This window comes from Hyaloscypha bicolor, assembly GCF_002865645.1.
Source record: "Hyaloscypha bicolor E unplaced genomic scaffold K444scaffold_49, whole genome shotgun sequence".
Taxonomy (NCBI): Eukaryota; Fungi; Ascomycota; class Leotiomycetes; order Helotiales; family Hyaloscyphaceae; genus Hyaloscypha; species Hyaloscypha bicolor.
The window spans coordinates 87,600-109,061 of NW_020194551.1; the positions used below are offsets into that span (position 1 = coordinate 87,600).

General features: G+C 33.1%; 5 protein-coding genes across 5 annotated transcripts; 3 read left to right on the forward strand and 2 right to left on the reverse strand.

Moving 5' to 3' along the window:
* Window positions 1-15,007: 15,007 nt before the first annotated feature.
* K444DRAFT_651075 (uncharacterized protein) lies at window positions 15,008-16,221 on the reverse strand (the record flags this gene model as incomplete). The annotated part of the gene is made up of 3 exons (XM_024885679.1): window positions 15,008-15,581; window positions 15,638-15,742; window positions 15,807-16,221. 3 exons carry the CDS (start codon window positions 16,219-16,221, stop codon window positions 15,217-15,219), a joined length of 885 nt encoding a protein of 294 aa, XP_024740657.1. The 3' UTR covers window positions 15,008-15,216.
* Window positions 16,222-16,458: 237 nt separating this feature from the next.
* Window positions 16,459-17,333, forward strand: K444DRAFT_522141 (uncharacterized protein; the record flags this gene model as incomplete). Its single annotated transcript, XM_024874181.1, has 3 exons — window positions 16,459-16,738; window positions 16,790-17,061; window positions 17,112-17,333. 3 exons carry the CDS (start codon window positions 16,459-16,461, stop codon window positions 17,331-17,333), a joined length of 774 nt encoding a protein of 257 aa, XP_024740658.1.
* Window positions 17,334-17,354: 21 nt separating this feature from the next.
* Window positions 17,355-18,101, reverse strand: K444DRAFT_522239 (uncharacterized protein; the record flags this gene model as incomplete). The annotated part of the gene is made up of 1 exon (XM_024874195.1): window positions 17,355-18,101. The coding sequence occupies one exon, from the start codon at window positions 18,099-18,101 to the stop codon at window positions 17,355-17,357; it is 747 nt and encodes a 248-aa protein (XP_024740659.1).
* Window positions 18,102-18,765: 664 nt separating this feature from the next.
* On the forward strand, window positions 18,766-19,256 carry K444DRAFT_522210 (uncharacterized protein; the record flags this gene model as incomplete). Its single annotated transcript, XM_024874191.1, has 2 exons — window positions 18,766-18,817; window positions 18,868-19,256. The coding sequence occupies 2 exons, from the start codon at window positions 18,766-18,768 to the stop codon at window positions 19,254-19,256; spliced, it is 441 nt and encodes a 146-aa protein (XP_024740660.1).
* Window positions 19,257-20,156: 900 nt separating this feature from the next.
* On the forward strand, window positions 20,157-21,267 carry K444DRAFT_626451 (uncharacterized protein; the record flags this gene model as incomplete). Its single annotated transcript, XM_024882649.1, has 4 exons — window positions 20,157-20,265; window positions 20,448-20,573; window positions 20,624-20,851; window positions 20,897-21,267. The coding sequence occupies 4 exons, from the start codon at window positions 20,157-20,159 to the stop codon at window positions 21,265-21,267; spliced, it is 834 nt and encodes a 277-aa protein (XP_024740661.1).
* Window positions 21,268-21,462: the final 195 nt, after the last annotated feature.

Consider the following 21,462-nt stretch of genomic DNA (forward strand, 5'->3'; position numbering starts at 1 on the left):
ATTAATATTATAATATTATATTTTCCATTTTTAAAAAATAATAACTTTACTAATCTTATATAAATAATATTTCTATATTTATATAATAATATTATATATTACTAGTAAACTAATACTAATTAGTAAATATATAAATTAAAAGAATCTAATAGCTTATTATTAAGATTTATTTATATATATAAATTAGAAAAGATTTTTAATTAGTTTTAAAAATATTTAATAGCCTAAAATAAATCTAGTCTATTTTATATTAAAGAAGAAAACTATTTATTAATTTTATAAAAGTATTTAATAGCTTATAAAAAGATATCTAGATTTTACTAATTAATAAATAGTTAGCTATTTAATTATCTATTTAATTAACTTTTATTATTTTTTAAAACTAATTTCTTTTAATTCTAAAACTACTTTTTTAGAAACTATTTTTTCTATTTATATAATACCTATATTTATAAAATCTTTTTTCTAGAATATATATCTTATATATATCTTTAAAGCTTTTTAATTACTACTTCGATTTTATTATTAAATCGAGTTCTTTAAGCTTTAGATTCTTCTGGAATTATAATATTTCACTTTCTAAATTTCTTATTATAAACGAAATATTTAAAAATGAAATATTTACTTTAATATCTTTAATATCTCTAAATATTTAAATATCTAATATCTAAATATCTAATATCTAAATATCTAATATCTAAATATCTAATATCTAAATATCTAATATCTAAATATCTAATATCTAAATATCTAATATCTAAATATCTAATATCTAAATATCTAATATCTAAATATCTAATATCTAAATATCTAATATCTAAATATCTTTACTATTAAATTCTTTCTATAAATCTACTATAAACTATCTTATTTTTAAATCTCTTTTACTATAAACTATATATATATATTAGAAAAAATCTGAATTCGGTTTAATATAAATACTAATAAAGGAAAGAAACTAATTAAGAAATAAGAAAATAATATTAATCTAGTAATTATAATAAAGGCTAATCTTTAGAAATATTTAATTACTAAAATATATTAATATATCTTATATAAGAATAATAATAATAATCTATAAAACCTATTCTAAAATAATTTTAAAAACTTTAATACTATAATATATAATTTAATTAATTATATATTTATATAAAATCTTTAAATCTAATTTTAATATAATAGTATTTATATTAAATAGAATTATAAAAACTTTACTATTATATTATTCTTTATTAATTTTATTTAAAAGAAAACAAAAAATATATAAAATAAAACTAATATTATTAATAATAGTTTAATTAAAATAAATCTTTTTTAGAAACCTATTATATTAGTTTATTTTATTTTAAATAAAACTAAATATAAAGAAATTAAAACTATTTATTACTTTTATTTTTATTATTACTAGTATTACTATTAAATCTAAACTTCTATTAATTAATATTTATTATTATTACTAGAAAGCTTATTAGAGAAATAATAAAAATATATTTCAAAATATAGAAATATAATAGAACTAATAGTAGTTTTAATTATAAATTTATTATTTTCCTTAATATTTATTAATATATAAAGCTTTTAAAAAAATACTAATAAAAGCTTTTTCTATTATATTAAAGGAACTAATATAAAACTACTTTTATAATAACTAGCTCTTAAGCTATATATATAAAAAGGCTTATATAAATATTTATAGCTTTTTTAAAAGCCTTAATTTCTATTATTAAAATTTAGATAAATAGAATACTATTACTTTAGTAATTATAATAATAAAAGATTCTAAAAAAACAATATTCGAATTTGTTTAAATACTAATTAATAATCTATATAAATTATAATATAGCCTTATTACTTTTTATTAAAGCTTACTAATATATTAATATATAATTTCGGACTTTTCTAATAAACTCGACTAGCTTATTAATAAACTCTAATTATTTATTACTACTTATAAAAAGAAGTAATAAATTATTACTAAAATAACTTATTTTACTAATTAATAATATTATTCTTAAAACTCTTTAAGTTATTATTTATTCGAAAATTATTAATATAAATCTAGTTATAATTTCGGAACCTATAATAATTATTTTAAGTTTTATAATTATAATAATTATATCCTAAAGTTATATTTTATATATAAGAGACTCGAATACTATTTATAAAAGTATATATTAAAAGAATAAAAGGCTAAAAAGGCTTAATTTAAGAACAGAAATATTTATTAGTTTAGATCCCGAAATATTTGTAATTTTAATAAATATTTTAATAGTATTTATATATAATATATTATTGAATTTAAAGAAAATAATAATAATAAGAATAGTAAAAACGAATTAGTAAATAATACTTTTAAAGCCTTATTAGTAAAAATAAATAAAGAAAAGAAATATTATTCTAATTTCTATTTTATTTCTATTAAGAGTTTTCTAGCTACTTTTATAGCTTCTATTTCTATTATTTCTATAATTAATATTCTTATAAATAACCTTATTTCTCTTTCTTTTATATATTAGATAATAAATAAAAACTATATTTTAGAATTTATTAAATAAATAAAAGATATCTAAATATTTATAATTAATAGTATATTAAGATATAATACTTATTACTTTTATAGAATTATAATTAATACTAGAGCCTTCAGATTTTTAATTACTAGTTATAACTAATTTCAAGCTTTATAATAAACTAATAATAATAATAAACTTAATAAAACTATTAAAGATTAAGTTAATATCTAGTTTAGTATTAAATCTATATCTTTTATTAGATTTATAATAGTAAAAATACTAATTAGGCAAGTATAATTCTATATTATATTTATAAAGACTTTATTTCTATTTAGTTTAGCTAATATAAATAAGCTAGGAATTTATTTTAATAATCTTATTAATTATTTCATTATTTTTACTAGATGCTTTATATTTATAATATAATATTTTAGATATTTTTTCCTGTTTTAAAATACTATTCTATAAAGCTTTATTTCCGAATTCTTTATTTATAATTCCTGCTTTTTTATAAAGATTAAATTATAATATTTATATTACTATTTTAATTATTTATTTATTAATAAGCTCCGAAATATACTAGAATAAGCAGGCTATAATATTAATATAAAACTCTTTAAATACTTTATAAAATACTATAAATAATACTAGAAATTCGAATAATTACCGGAATAATTTAAGTTTAATCTAAGAAATAATATTAGCTTTAATTACTTTATTATTATTAATATTTTCTATATTTCTAATAAGCTTATATTTTATATTATTAATAAAGGTACTCGATATTAAGCCGGCTAATAGCTTTAAAATATTAGTATATTATATATTTGAAATATCCTAAAATAGTATTAAATTAATACCTATTTAGGCTCTTTTAATTAGATTATAATAGATATTAGAAAGTAGTTTACTAATAAGAAGTTTATTTAATTTATAAATATTATAAAAACCAAAATTAAAATTATTTCTATAAAAGCTTATAATTTTATTAGAATTATAGAATATTATTATAGCCTAATTTAATATATTTACTTTATTATTATAGCTGAAATTAATAGAATTAATAATGATATTATATTTTAAATAGCTTTTAAGACTATTAATAATTCCGCTAAACCTAATAATATTATTTTAATTCTTTTAATTTATAGTATTTTACTTTAAATAATTAAATATAATATTTTATTATTAATTATATTATAGTAATTAATAGTATTTAAAAAAATAATAGTAGAAATTCAAAAGCTTTAAACTAAATACCAGATTATAAATGTCCTAAAATACCTGAAATAGTTCTAGTATTACTAATATCTATAAACTTTTCTTAAATTCGAATATTTTTATATAATATAAAAGAAATACTAGTTAATCTAGTAATTAAAATAGGCTATATAAGCTAGTAGCTATTAATAGAAAGAATTATATACTAGCTTTATTATATAGTAATATTACTTTCTATTTAACTTTTATAAAGTTCTTTTATATAAAGGATATTAAAGTTATTACTAATAGTTTCGAACCTAAAACTATTTTTGAATTTTATAATAAAGCTAAAAGTAATACAAATATAATTTCTTTTACTATTTCTATTATTTTATTAAAGTATAATAAAGGATATTCTTATAAGAATCCGGATATTATAGTATTTCTATAAGATAATAACCTATATAAGAATTTTCGTTAAATTAAAATTACTAGCCTTTTAGAAAAAAATATATTTGAAATTATTTCTAGATTTCAGATATTAAAAAAGATATATATTTTTAATTTCCGGTTTATTAGTAAGATCAAAAATAAGAATATAAAAAGAGAGTTTAAGAAATTAAAACTAGTTATTTAAGCTTATAATAATAGTAAGAAATATATAATATTAATATAATTACTTACTATTTAATATATTAGCCAGAGAATTATTCTTAGTATTACTATTATAATAATAAATACTATAGAATTATATTTATATAATATCTTATAAGCTTATATTTAATTAATAATTTTTATATTAATTTATTTTATAAACTTACTAAAAAGCTAAATCTAAAAAATAATTCTATTTTAAAGGTTATAAAACTATTATATAGTATATTAGAAACTAGAAACTATTAGTTTAAAACTTATTATTTCTATTATATTAATAAGCTTTTTATAGAATAATTAACTTATAATTCTTATTTTCTTTATAGTAAGTAATTCTTCGAAATTATTAGCTTTTAAACTAATAATACTTTATTTATTAGAACTAATAATTTTATAAAAGCAAAGTAATTAAAGCTTTAAAAGATTAAGTTTTTAACTAAAAAGTATAAATACTTTATTTCTAATTATAATCTTAAGTTTAATAGAAGTATTATTTATATAAATATTACTAGAATTACTTTTATATAAACATACTAATATAAAAACCTTTAAACTATTTCTATAAAAAATACTACTATTATAAATAATAAAGGTATTATTTATTAAAATCTTTTTATTAAAGACTAATATATTACCTAATATACTAGAGAAGTATATATTATATTAATCTATTAACTAGAAGCTTTATATAATTTATTAATTATTATTTAAGTTATTAAATCTTTAGAAACTAATATAAAAGTACTTAATAAATATATTTAATAATAAATTAAGAATATTATTAGAAAACTAAGATTTATAAAGCTAGTAAAGAAGATCTTATATTTAATTATTTTTATAAATGCTTTATTTATAAATAATAGAAATCTTTTTTTCTAAATCGAATATATTCTAGTTCTAGTAAATAGAACTAGATATACTAATATTATTTATTAGTTCTTTACTAAATATAAGAAAGTTACTAGAAATATTCTAGCTTTAGAACTTTATAATATAGCTTATAGCTTTAATATAGGCGCTTTAGTTAAATCTATAATTAATAAAATACTAGAAATAGAACTATTATTAGTAATTTATATAAATTCGAAGTTATTATATAAATGCCTTATTATATTAGAAACTATTTAAAAGAAGTATCTAATAATTAATATAATATATTTCTACTAAATATATAAATAATAAGAGATTATAGAAGTTAAATAAATTAAAAAGAATTCGAATTTTACTAATTCTATAACGAAATTAAAACTAATAAATACTTTTAAATATTTAATTAATATAAATACTATATAATTAGATATAGAGAAATAAATTAAATATAAATAAAGCAAGAAATAGATATATAGAATAAAAGAATATTATAAAAGGAAAAGTTATATATAAAAGGCTATAGTCTTTAATATATAACTAAAACCTTAAAAGTAATATAAATATATAAAATATTTGAGAAATCTAGTATTAGACTAAATTAGGGAATTTATATATAATTAGAGAAAAGTACTATTTTTCGCGTTTTTTAAAAAGGTTCTAATATTAATATAGTTATTCTTTTAGAAGTTATATATATAATTATAAAATACGAGATATAAGATATAAATAATAAGATATAAAATACGAAATATAATTATATAACTTTATATTTTATAAATAATTTAACTAGTAAACTAGATCTTATTAGACTTAGTAGATTTAGGAATTATATATTAATACTATAATATTATACTTTCTATTTCTGAAAAATAATAACTTTATTAACGTTATATAAATAGTATTTCTATATTTATATAATAGTACTATATATTACTAGTAAACTAATAGTAATATATTATTAATAACTTTAGTTTTATATTTAGAATTTTATTAAATTTCTTTTAAAATACTAATATAAATTACAGATTATAATTAGAAATAATAGAAACTAAAGAGCTATAATAATAATAAATAATTTAGAGATATATTTTTATTATATTTTCTATTATAATTATCTTATAATAAAATATAGAAATAGCTTATTTACTTAATTAATTAATTATAATATATATAATATTATAGCCAAATTTCGAACTAAATATTAATTTGAAATCTATTATAATATATTATTATAAATAATTCGAAACTAGTAAAAAATAAAATAAATTAAAGGTTTTATTTTTTAATATATTTATTTATTTATATAATTAGTAATTATAAATATATTAAATAATATTATATTATATATTCTTTTAGTAATACTATAGCTATAGTAGCTTATATATTTTATTTTTACTAGAATATATTATAGAGATTTAGTTATAAGCTTTATAAATTAAATTTATATATAACTATTTACTAGATATTATAAATTATTTATAATATAATAGTAATTTATTCTCTATTATAAAGTCGGTATTATTTTATTTGGCCTGCTTATAAAAGGCTTACAAAAAAGAACTTTATAATTATTTTATAAAATTTAATTAATTAATTTATTTATTTTATTAAAATTATTATTATTTTAGAGAAAAGAAAGGAAATTAACTTTAATATTAAGGTTCTGAAATATCTTTAAATTAACTTAGTTTTAAAAAAGAAAAGCTTTAATATAATATTTCTTTTTTACTTTCGGGATTTCCTTTAGTAATAAATCGGGCTTTAATAATATAATTAATGCCTTTAGAATTCCTAGAAACTATTATAAATTCGAATCTTTTAAAGCTATTCTTATTTTTAATATAGAAAATCTATTAATAGCTTAAAGCTTTATATAATACTTTTTATTTCTTTTTAGATTTAATTTCCTTATTTATCTCTATTACTTCCTTAGCCTTTATTTAAATCTAGCCTTTCTAAAATCGGTATCCGTAATATAAAATTAATAAAAAATCCTTCTAAAAAGACTTCATATAAACTAGCTTATAATTCAAGTAAATCTAATAGTTTAGAGTAACTATATAGGTCTTTAGTTCGGGCTATAAAGATTTATTAAATAATAATAATAATATTTTAATAATAGGCTCTGTTTAGGGATTAGCTCCGCTAGTACTAGTATTAGGAGAAGGCTCTTTTAGAGCCCTACTAGTACTCGTAAGCTTGATTTTAGGCTATTTGGAAGCTATTAGAGTAAAGGAAGCCTTAGCTATAGGTTTTCTGTATTATTTTTTATTTACTAAAGGCAGTGGGTTCTCGATTTTTTTGCTCTTTAAACGTGCCATGATAGGAACTTGCGAATAAAGTCGAAATTGCCTAATGGGAATAGTGCTAAAGGTGGTGGTGCAATTGTTGGGTGAGTTTTGTCAATTATCATTAATTTTTGGTGGGGTGTGCACCAAAAGTGCATGATGCGGCTAAAATTCTCGGAAACAGGGAGTTTTTGCATATTACTATAGTATTTCCCTCCTTTTATTCCCTCTCCTTCTCTCTCTCCTTCTTCTCTTTAGCTTAGTATTCTCAATACATGGGATTCTCTCGGATCTTTGAGCCTTGACCATTGCCTTGATCCCGCCGTCACAAATAAGAGCTAAAAGTTTAATTTGAGTCTAGTAAATCCATAACTTAAATAAGGGAGGGGCCTTGGAATGTAATTAAGGCACTTGTATAGGAGGGGGGATAATATTAGGGTCATATGATTATGCGCTAGTAGCGTGGGATAGGGGCTTAAGTAGTATTAAAGGAGGAGTCGCTCGCTATATATATCTCTCTCTCCCTTCTCTCTTTAGTTTTAGTTACTGCATAATACAGTTGGAACCCTCATACCTTCTGCCCTTGTTCCTCACTACCTTGACTCCATAACAGCAGGTGAATGTCCCAGATCCCTCTACTGTACTATGCGCCATACTTATGGCATACAGACTTGTTTTCGAGAGTGACATCAAGGATGATCTAATTTGGATGATGCAGAACCTCAGTAAGGCCAAGATCGCGAGTAAATTCAACTCCAGCTAACACCGTTATAGTCAAGCACCAAGCGTGCATTCCCGACCTCAGCCGCTTCATTCTGCTTCAAGGCCCCCCAGGAACAGGGAAGACATCGCTGTCCCAAGGACTGGCTCAGAAGATTTCAATACGTCTCAGCTCCACCTACGAGCGCACGCATCTAGTCCAGATAAACACCGCAGCCCTTCTTTTCAAGTATTACAGTGAAAGCACGAAGCAGGTAGACGAGATATTCAACAACGTCGCGTCAGTGTGCGAAGATGACCCAAAATGATTCACTTGCGTCCTGATTGACGAAGTTGAGAGTATCGCTGCTCTCGAGAATTCTCCATCTTGCACGGGGAATCTCAAGACTCCCTTCGAGCTATCAATACACTACTTACCGGACTGGAGCGGATGCAGAAATACCCAAACGTCATCTTCCTCTGCACCTCAAACCTCTTTGACGCCCTCGATTCTGCCTTTCTCGACAGATGCGGTCTCAAATGTGCTATCGATCCACCATCCGAGAAATCGCAGTGCGAGATCCTTAGACAAATGTATCCAGAAGATAGATGATCGACAACAAGATCATCAAGTCCAACGACACCCTGCTTTCATACGGCGATGCCATTCTCGACTCCTACAATAACCCGCGGGTGCGGCAAACAGCCTGATGTTGCTGGTGAAGCAGATCCGGACATTGAATTCAGGATGTCAGTCAGGTACAGTAGCGAGATTGTGGGAAGAACATTGATTCAGCTCCCGATGCAAGCGGTAATGCGATACAATCGATCAGAGAAATGCAGCTTGAATATGGCGTTCAAGCACATCGAGCGGCTTTTGGGAGAGTCAACTGCCAAGATTAAGAAGAAAAAGAGCAGGCTCGGCAAAAATTCCTTAATTTCCGGTATCGATGCCAGAATCATAAGGTATCGATACTATCGATTCCGGAATCGATTCTTAGTAAGTATTTGCCCTATTTCTAAGGCGCCAGCTAATTTTGATACCTTCGTCCGAACTATACCAAATAACTACGTGAATCACAGCTTCATATGACGCAATATAGCTTAATCTGAGTCATTTATGCTCCCATTTTAGTCATTAATAATTTCAGATACCTTTAAAATAAGCTCTCAGCTCCTAATTCTCTTTCTAACTTATATATACTTTCTATATATCCTCTATTTCACGTATATACACACATATATATATATATATATACTAGTCAAGCTCAATAAAATGGCAGCTTAATAGCAAGCTCAGCAAGATCTGGTAATCTGAACTCGCCTAGATAGCTATAATAATATTTATTACTTCCTTTATATAGAAGGTAATAAACTAGAGCCATCTATTATTACTAGTAGTCCTTAATAGCAAAATACCTTTAATATTACTAATCCTGCTCTCTCAGATATTATAATTAAGAGTCCTTATACTCCTGGTACCTTTAATATCCCACTACTTCCTGAGGTTCTTAATATAATCTTGACTTAATAAATATAAGTTACTTCTTTATACTTTATATAATCTATACTAAATAATATAGTAGATAAGTTAATATTTATATTTCTTATACTATTTACTAAAATAGTTAAGGTATTTTTAAGAAATACTTAAGGATTTCTGAAGAAGAATAGTATAAAGTATATAATAATTATCGCAAAATAGCAAGGAACAGTGATTTGCATAAGTGGTTGTCTGATTAAAAGAAGCTCTAAAGGGAGCCTCTGGATCTAGCTAAATAAAAGGGGCGCTGAGTAAGCGAAGCTAAGCTCCCTAGTACCCCGTACATACGACACACCCCCCAGAGGCTTCTAATTCTATATACAAAGGAAATAGCTAGTAAAGTACTCCCACGGAGCCCCCTAGCCAAAAGGAGTGTATATGTGGTCTATCTCCCCTAATTGAGAGCTAAGAAACCGTCATTCCCTAACGCCTCACATTAAGCTTAATAGAACCAAAAGGGGTAGGAAGCAGAGCGTCCCCAGACGTCTCCGGCAGTGCACTCAGTCCCAAAAAGCCTAGCCTCCAGCCCCGACGGCTCCGCAAGCCCAAAGCCAGGAAAACCACATCGTACGCACCATTAACACTCAAAGTCCCCTGGTAACTTCCCTCCATTCTTCATCCAACCCTTCTTCTCACAAGCTGCCCACGTAGCTTCTCGTATCCCTTTGCCAAGCGTTCTCGTACGGCCTTCAATTCCTCGTCCGTAGGCTGTGGATCAGTTTCCTGGTACAAGGAACCACCCATCCCAGATATTCTAATACCGAGAGCTTTGCATTGACCAATTCGATTGCTCTGACAGCGTACTCCTGAGCCTGAACGAGTAATTCTTCCTTGATATCGTAAAACGAGCTGGACGTGGAGCTCTTGGTCGTGCTCCCTTCTCTGCTTCTGGCCTCCCATCGCATCCCATATCGCCAATGGAGTGTTTTCGCTCAATATTCGATTGCTCAATCATTTGATCGATCGTGAGAGGTGGGGGGGGGCCTCTGCGGAGAGCAGGTGAGAAGCTTCTGGAGCATCGCACCATACGTTTCGAAAGGTGGAGTTGATTTTAAGCTCTGCGTACCACGCAGGGAAGCTTCTGCGATCAGTAAGGCGTATATCGGAGACTGGTGGAGCTGCCATTCTGAAGAGAGGAATAAAGGATGAGAAAACCAGGTGAAACGTGTCCTTCTGGCGGTCACGACCGTGGGAGAACAAACCGCAATTACTAGAACGCTTACTAATTGCTAATAGAGGTGTGCAGCTAGTGCGCCGGGCTCATAACTATCGCAAAATAGCAAAGGAACAGTGATTTGCATAAGTGGTTGTCTGATTAAAAGAAGCTCTAAAGGGAGCCTCTGGATCTAGCTAAATAAAAGGGGCCGCTGAGTAAGCGAAGCTAAGCTCCCTAGTACCCGTACATACGACAATAATTATATTTATTATAATTATGCGACTTAATATAATACTCGAGATATTAATAATAATAGAGGAGAGGGCAATAGTAGAGAATAGCCTAAACTTCCTTAAATTATATAAAGTAGCCGGGTTTTAAAGCCTGGATATTACCCTAGCTAAAGTATTTCTTCTATTATAAATAAATAAATAAAACTACTCTTATTATATTATATAATTACCTGGCTTTTATATAATACCTAATAGATTATATTAAGCTTTTAATATTTGCCCTTTTTTGATTTTTCTCTATCTAGTCTTAAGAAAAGTATTTAGAATTCCGCTTCTTTTCTAATACTTTAAGTACTTTTATATCTCAATTATCTTTATCTCTAACTATATTCTATCCCAGCTTATTATATAATACTTCCCTAAAAATACTCTTTCTAGCTTATTACTTATTAGTAGAATTAAGAGAATATTAATAGCTATAAAAAAGAGCCTTAGCTAGTATTACTTCTATATATTCTGGTACTATTATATAAGAGTTTCCTTTTTACTAGAATTATATAATTCTAGTAAGTTATAGTTTTCAAACTTGTTTTAATTTATAGACCGAGTTTGTAATAGCTAATATAAGGGCATGATTTACTAAGGATAGGATATTGGAAACAGGTATAAAATAAAGCTAAGCCGGAATTGCTTGGGCGGAATAATACTAAAGGTTAAGGTATCTTTTTTATTTTATTTTATAGCTTAGTATTTTCTAATATATAAGATTCTTTAAACTTTGAGCCCTCGACTATTATATTAATTCCGCTATTACAGAGCTCTTACTATAAGAAATAAAGTAATATAATTATATATATCTAGTTTTAGTTTCTTATAAAACAAGCTATTATATGAAAAAGCTAATAGAATAGGTATAATAATAGCCCTTTCCCTATATCTCTTCTAAAGCTTTTTAACCTTAGTATTACGAAACCGGGCTCTGGGCTTGGAAAGCAGGTAGAGTGGCTCTTAATCCGAGGATTCTAAACTAAGGAGGGAAGCTCTGAGTACAGGAGCTTTGGTGTTCTAAATACTAGCTACAGCCGCATACATCATCGCGTCACGTGACGCTAAATTTACTAGTAAAGCGGTGAAGCGTAATACTTAGCTAGAACTGGCTTTAACTATTTCTTTAGCTAGTATATCTTAATATATCTTATATAATTATAAGGATTTAAGATTAATATAATAGTATAAACTAGAAATATATTAGTTCTTATATAATAATTATCTAAAATATTATATATTACCTTAATCCGGTAAAGAAAGTCTCTTTTTTCTATATCTTTCCTTTTTTAATATTTAGCCTATTAGAATTAATATAGTTATATAAAAGAAAAAAAGAACTTATATTCTTTTCTTAAAAGTATTTAATTAAGATATCTATTATAAAGAGAGTAGAATTAAGGGTAGTTAAGTTCTTAGTAATAAGAGTAGCTTATATAAAGGATTTAAGAAACTCCTTAATTATATAAAGCTTTTTCTAATCTTTGAAAATTAAGATATCCTTTTTAAACTCCTTCTTATAGTTTTAAAAATATCTTTCTACTATAGGCCTTAAATCAAGTAATATATGAAATATCTAATATTAGTTATTTTATCTTATATAATTATTTATTAGAATTAGTTTTTTTGCAAATATATAAAACTTCTTTATTTTTCTAGCTAATCTATAAATATAAACTATAATATTATATATTTGGCTAAAGGAATCTATTAGCCTAAACTGAGCCCTTATTACCTCTATTATATTAAAGACTTTAGTTTGCTTCTGCTTATTATATAAATTAAGGCTTTTTAAGCTAATTTAATTCATAAATAAAAAGGCTTATATAACTAGATTAATAATATAGCCCAAATAGTAAATATGCTAATAATTTGCCTTTTAATTCAAGCTAAGCTTATTCTTAAACTTCTTTTAAACTAGTTAATAAAGAATATTATTTATAGAGGCATTATTACTTATAATAGCTCCAAGCTTATAAGTAATACTATAATCTTAAAGAACTAGCCAAAAGATTACTATTTGAGCCTCTAAGCTATAGCCAGAAACCTTCTTTAAAGCAAAAAGGGCCTTTTATTACTTTCTATTATATATAGTAAAATGGCTATAGATTATAAGTAAAAGTAATTAATTTAGAGAGGTCCAGATATTAAGAGAGATATAAATAAGTGAGAGTATAGCCTGGAGAACTCGTTATATGATATCCTGGTACCGCTCCCAAGCTTCTTTGACTAAGTTAGTAATTCCTGAATAAGAAGTCGTAATTTTGCCCTTAATAGCTCGATTAAGCACTTGGTAAAAGGTATAGAACTCTGGCCATTTAACAAGAGTATAGGACAGATTCCGTATGATAATAAGAGTAATTAAGGCTTCTGTAATAATTGAGGTATTCAGATGGGCTTCCAGGATCTCGGTATTAAGCTCTTCTTGCTCGCTTGATCTAGTAACTTGGTAATAATATTGCTTTAATTACGAATTGACTACTACTTGGTTCTTGCTCAAAGTACGCTTAATAGTAATTTTATAGGTGACTTTTATATGCTTCTTTATATTCTCTAAAAGAGAAGTGCTATATGGTAATCTCGTTGAATTGGTATAGTAAGTATAGTAAAGATTGGCTTGGTTCTCCTTCTCAGTGGGTTTACGATAGTGCTTCCAAATAGCGGCTCTCCATTTTCGGCTCTGGGAAGTTATAGTTGATTCTAGCTCTACTAAAGCAGCAGAAGCTATAAAGGAAAAGTCTAGCTCATGCGAAGAAGACATTTTGAGAGTGTGATCCAAATGGAATTCTGATGTGAGGTGAGAGAAGTGAAGAGAGTAAAAATTGAAGGGTGCGGGGTAGAAAGCGGTGAAGGAATGTAAGATTATCACCGCAAAAAAAACGCTGCCGCACCTTCGCCCCAGATACGGCTAGTGCATATATCCCTCACCGCCCGAGTGAAGCGTGCGCCCGGTCACAAGGCCCCTTCAATTAATTAGTACGATAATAACAAGCATTTTTCTTATAAATTAAATTAATAGAGTTATAGTATAATATACTAATAGAAGCTTCTCGTTCTTCGTTTAAAGAAATACCTTATTGCAGGCGAGTTATCTCAAATTATAATAAAAACTACTACTTACCCCGCAACTGAAAACGCTGCCGCTGGCGGCAGCGTTTTTTTTGCTCTGTGAAGACCGAGATTTTAATATTCGCGAGGTAAAATAAACGCTGCCGCAAGCGGCAGCGTTTTTAAGAAAATTACCCCTCGTTCAGAAAATTTGAGCAGTAGGGAAGGGCTAACTAATAAGAATCCCGTATGCTTAATTAATTACTTATTAAGTAGCTTCCTTGCTTCCGTTACTAGTAATCTTTATATAGCCTTTCTAAATATATTCTTTTATCTAGTAAAGAATATGGCTATTCGCATATGGCACCTCCCAGTGAGGAATATATGGCCATTCCCAAATGGCCTATACCAGTGAGGAATATGGCCATTCTTCAAATAAGCTATGCCAGTGGGGAATATATAGCCATTCCCAAATGGCCTATGCCAGTGAGGAATATAGCTATTCGCGTGTGGCACATGCTGGTCACGTGCACCGGCAGAAAAAAACGCTGCGGCCTGGCAGCGTTTATTTTCGGAATGAATGCAATTCTGTGACTTCTGTCATGTGGACTTTCAAGCCTGGATTGTCGTTCCGTGTGCACGGACCATCATAACAGATTCTTTCAGAACAGGAAGGTCATTGTCATCTGCAAAACACTGCTCACAGTTCCTCGCAGCAAGAATGACAGTCGGTACGCCAGAACCTCCATCGATGCGAGGTACATTGGATACGGAATCTCGGTCTGATGAGGAACGAGACGGACGATGATGGGCATACGACGAAGAAGATGGGAACGTGTAATAATCTGCGGCGGAGCTCCCCAGCATCCGGGACAAGGAGGAGATTGCACACAGAGGGAGGCAATGAACTATCCTGATACTGCTAGCTTCTTGGGTCTTTGATCTTGATATTTCAAGACTCGAGCTATCCAGGTCCATTCTCTCCCGCTTTCGCATGCACATGCGAAGTCATCTCCGACGCAAAGTCCTCCTCCACACAATTCGACCTACAAACTTTGTGTTCCCTCTCCCACTCCGCCAGCTGATCGAATTTCTTGCACCGATGCGGAGCGTCGCGCGTCTTCCACGTTCCCATCTCCGAATGATCTTTCTGGAAGAGCACAGGCGTTACATCTGCTTGGCACTTGATCATGGTCAGAAGTGTCAAGTAGCAGTGGTTCACATGGAGTTCGAAGATGAACTCTGTTGAGTTCATGAAGGTCTGGTAGTCCCAGTACTCTCGATACTCGAAGAGCCAGAGGAAAGCAACGCAGTGCATCTGATGGGTCACTGATTCAAGTGTCAGTCTGGGAGACGATCTGGGACTGGGAGCACGAGTAACCTACTTTCCGGAAACGCAATAACTTGGTCATCATTTGGCGCCGGGAGACGCCACCAGTCGAACGCTTCCGCCGACTTGTTTATCATAGCCAGCTTGTCATATGGAAACCCTATATTGCCCTCTACGAAGCACTTCTCAGCACTGGTCAAACTCTGGAAAGCAGGGGAAAATACGGTCATATATCAGTTCCCAAACCGCCCGACGTTCATCAGTCGGCTCTCCAAAATACTTTGGTGGGATGATGTCCGAATCATATTGTCGCCATTCGAACTCCATTACTTCCTGCATTGGGCTATACGCCCACATCTTTCGCTCGCATGCTGCATCTGAGGGAGCGATTGTGTATCGATATGCATAAAAGATGACGGAGCAGAGCAGGATTCCAAGATTGGCGAAAAATGCGATTCTAGCTGGCGATTTCTCTTTGGTCTCTACAATGTCTCTCCTCTCATACTGTTCGTCAGAGTCCAGTGGCTCGTCGAGGAGAGCTGCTTCTTCCTTCTCGTCTCCAGAGGTCGAGTTTCCCGAAGTTTCGGAGATGTCCAATGAGCAGCGGTCATTGTTGGAGAGTTTTTCGTACTTTGACATGATCACATACTGGACAAGTGCATCGATGCATTTTCAAACTGCTGCTATACAGAAGTTGGTCCAGAGTGAGCTTGTAAAGAGCCTTGGCGTTATGACCGTCATCACACATTGGGGGACGTCAGCACTGCTAGCCAATCAGCAAGCGAGAATACTGGCATCTCAACCATCCGAACATCAGAGACGGCGACCCTTTCAGTGGAAATTACGATAGCTTCGCGCTTTTCACTATTAACTGTCATGGCAGGGCGATATCCACACTCCTTGAAGTCACATCTACCATGGATTGGCTCCTCCGTAGCAACTCTGCTCGTCTCAGCGCTGATACTGGTTCTCGCGATCAGCCTCGAACCTATCGATGCTCGATGTGTACGCCAGAGCTTTTCGTGGTCTCCAGCGCTGGATGCCATCAAGTACCGCTACGAAACCTTCGCCAACATCGATTTCTTCACCGAATCGCCATATTTCGGTCTCGTACCTACCCAGGAGATTGAGGATGCTTGGGGCGGAATACTTCCAAGTGCGTATATCAAATCATGCTATTTCTGAATATATATTGACAGGCTTGAAGAGCATCCCATCTCCATTCCAACGTCCAAGCTAGAAGCGTTGGGCCAGTCTCTCGATTCTGACGACCCGGATTGGATTCGTGATCCCCACAACCCAGACGCGGTGCTCGCGATTCCAGAGTATGCTGCCCAACTAGGCTGCCTCAACTTTCTCCGGCAATGGTCCTACAGTCCCCAGAGGGATTTTAGATATCTCGCAAGCCATTTGGGCAGCAAAGATCTCATCTGGAGAAGAACGCACCAGTGTCTTGAGAGATTGCGTCAAGCTGTGATGGTGAGAACATCCCCCTTCAAGTGATGCGCCTGTCTGACAAGATTTCTCAGTGCTGGGCGGATACAGGTGTTCTGATCAAATACTTCCCCGAAAATCCAGAACCAGGCCAAGGGCTCATGTTTGATCTGGGAACATATCACTATTGCCGAGATTTCGACAGAATCCAGGACTGGACGGAGGAACATGCAGTCGAGCACGTCACAATGGACAATCTCTGGTGGAGTGGAGATGAAGACACTAACTGCAAGGTCTACGGTTTGTGTTTTGATTAGATATCCTCAAACCCCAGCTTCTCATTTCCCCATCCCTTCCTTATCCCACTTCTCCAAACTCTCTTTCATACTCTCAAAATACCCCCTCTCATCTCCTTGATACATCTCATACGTGCCACCCCTCATACCCTCAATCACCTCACTCATCTCACACATCAAACGCTCCGCATCCTTCCTCCTCCCAGCTCCCTGCTTCCAAACAGCCTGCACCATGATCCTCCACGCCCCAAAAGCCTGCGGACAGTCCTTCCCAAGTTTGCTTTCCAACCATCCCTTCACATCGAGTTCCATTTTCTCAGCCTCCTCATAGCTTCCTTTAGCCAGTAACATACCAGCCAGCGTATGGAAATGGCTTAAATTCCCCCTATCCCTACGTCGTTCACACAGCATCCTCATCGTTTTCTCTGCCTCCGGTCTTCCTAATTCCCGCTGGATATCAAACCTTCCCAGCCACAACCGATCCCACATCACATAATCCTCATCATAAAACGTCTTTGGTGCTGCGGCAGCATCTTTGGCCATGAGGCGATCGATGAGCAGTTCTTCTAGGATCCGGAGTTTCTTTTCCTTGGGTAAGGAACTCTCGGGATCAATGGGGAGGGAAGAGATCTCGGAGTCGGTGTAATTGCAGAGAAAATTCCGCGCTACGGTGAAGGGGAGATCGTTCCAGAAGGGCGTGTCCGGGACGGCGTATTCCCAGGGGAATTTGGCGCGCCCGTCGGAGGAGGGCTTGCCGTTGGAGTATTTCACGTCTTTCGAGGTGGCCATCGTATCTTCGAGATGTTGTTTGGTTTACATCACGAGCGAGTTGGTCTGATTTGGACGCGGAAGTGCGTATCCCTGAACCCGATTGCGGAGTACTGTAATGGTTTCGGTTCGGTCCGCAGACTTGCTGGATATGACACGATGCCACTTTGCTGACAGGTGTGATGACGCTCTGATGACAGGACAGCCAGCTTCGGCTAGGCTCGCTTAGGGGAGCACCCCCATTTTCGGTTCAGCCACACCCGTTTGAGCTCCTTGAGGAGCCACTCTCGAAAGCGTCTCGTTTGTGATATGAGCAACAATGGCACCAAAATGGCCGTTCAAACGGTGGGAGAGCTGGACATATTATTCTGTGTCCCAAGACTCGTTCAGGACAAATGCGGAAGAAAGCCCAATCCCGGATAAAGCAGATAAACTGCTGTACTTGCCAGAAGCTCCTAGCAAGAGATTTTTCATCTTTTACCAGGTTGGATTTTGGGTTCTCTTGTTTGTCTGTCTACTCGAAAGCCTGCCTCTTTTGTTGCATTCGCACCTTTTCGAGGACAGCGACTCTCTGATCAAGTCGCCAGTCCCATCCGGTGCGTATCTCGAATCTCGAAGCGAAGGGACGAAATACTAAGAAACCATAGTTCCATGGACCATCAAAACCTTTGAACATGACCCGTCAATGGTCGCACTCGAAACAGTCGAGGATGTGGAGAGAGCGTGGAGCAAATACGGTACATCAACCCTTAGTCCTCGTTATTACTCGTGGCTAAGCATCAAACAGAAACCACAGCATTCATTTACCTCGAGAACCCAGAGGACTACTCCCTTTACCCCAACCGCGATGTGATTCTAGGCGCGCAAAACATCTACATGATTAGTGCGCACCATCAACTGCACTGTCTGAAGAAGCTGCACATAGCTATGACGTTACTGGCACACCCACCGGATCATTCGACGACAGAGGAACTACTCGGTGGCGTGAAGCATGCGGAGCATTGCTTCAACTACCTCAGGCAGGGGATTCTGTGTGCTGCGGATTCGGCGTTGGAGGGACCGACGCCGGAGAATGATCTGTTGGGGTATGATGTCCAGCATCAGTGTCGGAAATGGGATGGCAAGGGAGGTTTGGATGAGTGGAGGAGGAAGCATGATGCGAATAATATGAGATGAAATAACAGAATAGACACTTGCAGTGTTGTATTTGTTTTCCAATCCTTACAAGCGTCTTGTCCCGCAAGTTCAGCGTTATGGTCTTCTCCCCTCCCAGAATTTCAACTGTCCACTTCTTCAAAGTCCGGGGAATCCTGTTCGCAAACTGCTTCAAATTTCTCGGTGTGAACAATGGGGTAAGGTGAAATCATGAGAATTCGGCACACGGGGATTTTTGCATTTCACCGAGTGGAAACAAGTAACGGAGGGCACAATTCACTTTGTTTATATTGGCTCTTCGAGAATTCTAGCAACATTGCCCGACATAAATAACCCTCCTATCTTCAATTCTGGTCTGCCATCAATCCTTCTAGCCCTCCAAAGTGACGTTCAACACATCTAAGGACCGACGACCAAGCCCCAAGAGAGGTACAACTGGCGAGAGATCTCCTTGAAGCTGTTGCTAGCTTTGGCGATGGGATTGGGGTTTGCCTCTGGCTTGGCTTTGAAGAAGTTAGTCACAAAGACCATATTTTTCACAAGGAGGTAACTCGCCAACAGGAGCAGCAATAGCGGCGGTAGCCGCAAGAATAGTGAGGATGGCGGCGAACTTCATAATGACGGTGATGCTTGGTGGGGCTGGGCTTGTTTGGGTTGGAAGTAGATGTTGGTTGGATGCAGATGTGTGCGATCTTCTAAGGAGTGATCCATAATAAAGGTATTGGAACTGAGTAGGGTCTGGGGCAGATGTGTGATGACATTCGACCGAAGTCATCGTGAGGTAGGATGACTTGTCAACAGTCCCTCCCCCTCCTACCATCCTTGGCCTAGTGCCAGCCCGCTCGCCCCTTCGAGCTCTGCTTGAAGGAGAACTCGCTCGTGAGCCCCCAGTTTCTTGAGGACGTCTCGAAATTAAACAGCATGGCTTCACGACTCTCATCATCGGATGTCTCCCGCGATGGGTCAGAAGAATGGGAAGAGGAAGGCCTCATACAAGCTGGCAAGAGCTTGAAGTTGAGAAAAGCTCAAAGTGAGGGATGGTTTTATTCCCGTGCTCACATTGTTTCTCTATATGCCTTAATATCTTCGTTGCTGCTGGTCAGCACAAGTCTCACATTCAGGCTGCATCGGAAGCCATTCGCAGATCCGACGCTTGGAGTATACTGTGAGATTCCCTACATCACTGAAGATCCATCCCTAATATTTCTCAAGCACCGGCGAATGAAGCTGTGGAATACATCCGAGAGCAAAAGTTCGAATCAGCGCTATTCAGCTATACACCATACATGGGCTTTCCCACCAATGAGACAGACAAGCTATGGGAGAATCTGTATGATTGTAAGATACTTCCAATACGATCCGAGCTGGCGGTAGCTGACACTTTGTAGCACTTGCCGTCTCCAAGATCTCGAAATCAGAAGCAAAGCTGCTTCATCATCCCACGTTGCGAATTCCTGGAACCGAGGACTACCTGGTTCAATTAGACGTCTTCCACCAACTACACTGTCTCGATGATCTTCGAATGCTGTTGTATCCCGAGCGATTTCCAGGATTGGAGGAGCTGAAAGATGAGAGCGGGGTGATAAACAGAGACGGTCACGAGTTCCGGCATTGGGGTACGTTCACTTAAGAAGACAGGGACAAGAAATCATTCCTGACAGTATCTCCAGACCACTGCATCGACGCCCTCCGGCAAACAATAATGTGCCACTCCGACGTCTCGCCCGTGTCCTGGCACCTCAACATGCCCAAGCGCAATGTCATCATCCCACAGCTCTCAACGACACACACTTGTCGCAATTTCACCAAGATCCAAGAATGGGCGATGGAGAATTCGGCGGGTGACTGGAATTATATGGTGGATAGTAAGGAGGCCGCGGATGAGATTCTGAGGACCGCCGGCTTTGATCAGGCGCCTGATGAGGATATGGGGAGTCAGTATGATAAGTTTCCGGGGGATCCGTTTTTCAAGTATTGGAGGGATCATCCTGAGGAGGCTGCTGAGGCGAGGAAGAAGGCAGGTTTGGATTGAGATAGAGACTTTGGTAGGTTTAATGGAGTTCCAAGTTTTCTCCCTTCGGATTTTGATGCGGTCGCTTTGTTGACATTGGCCCAAGCCATCTGATTCATCGTGGAAAATTTGATTTGACAACAAAACTTCGGACCCGACCGTTATTTTTGAGATTTCGACTGACCTCTTCCAGTGTCTGGCTTCGAAAAAGCGTCA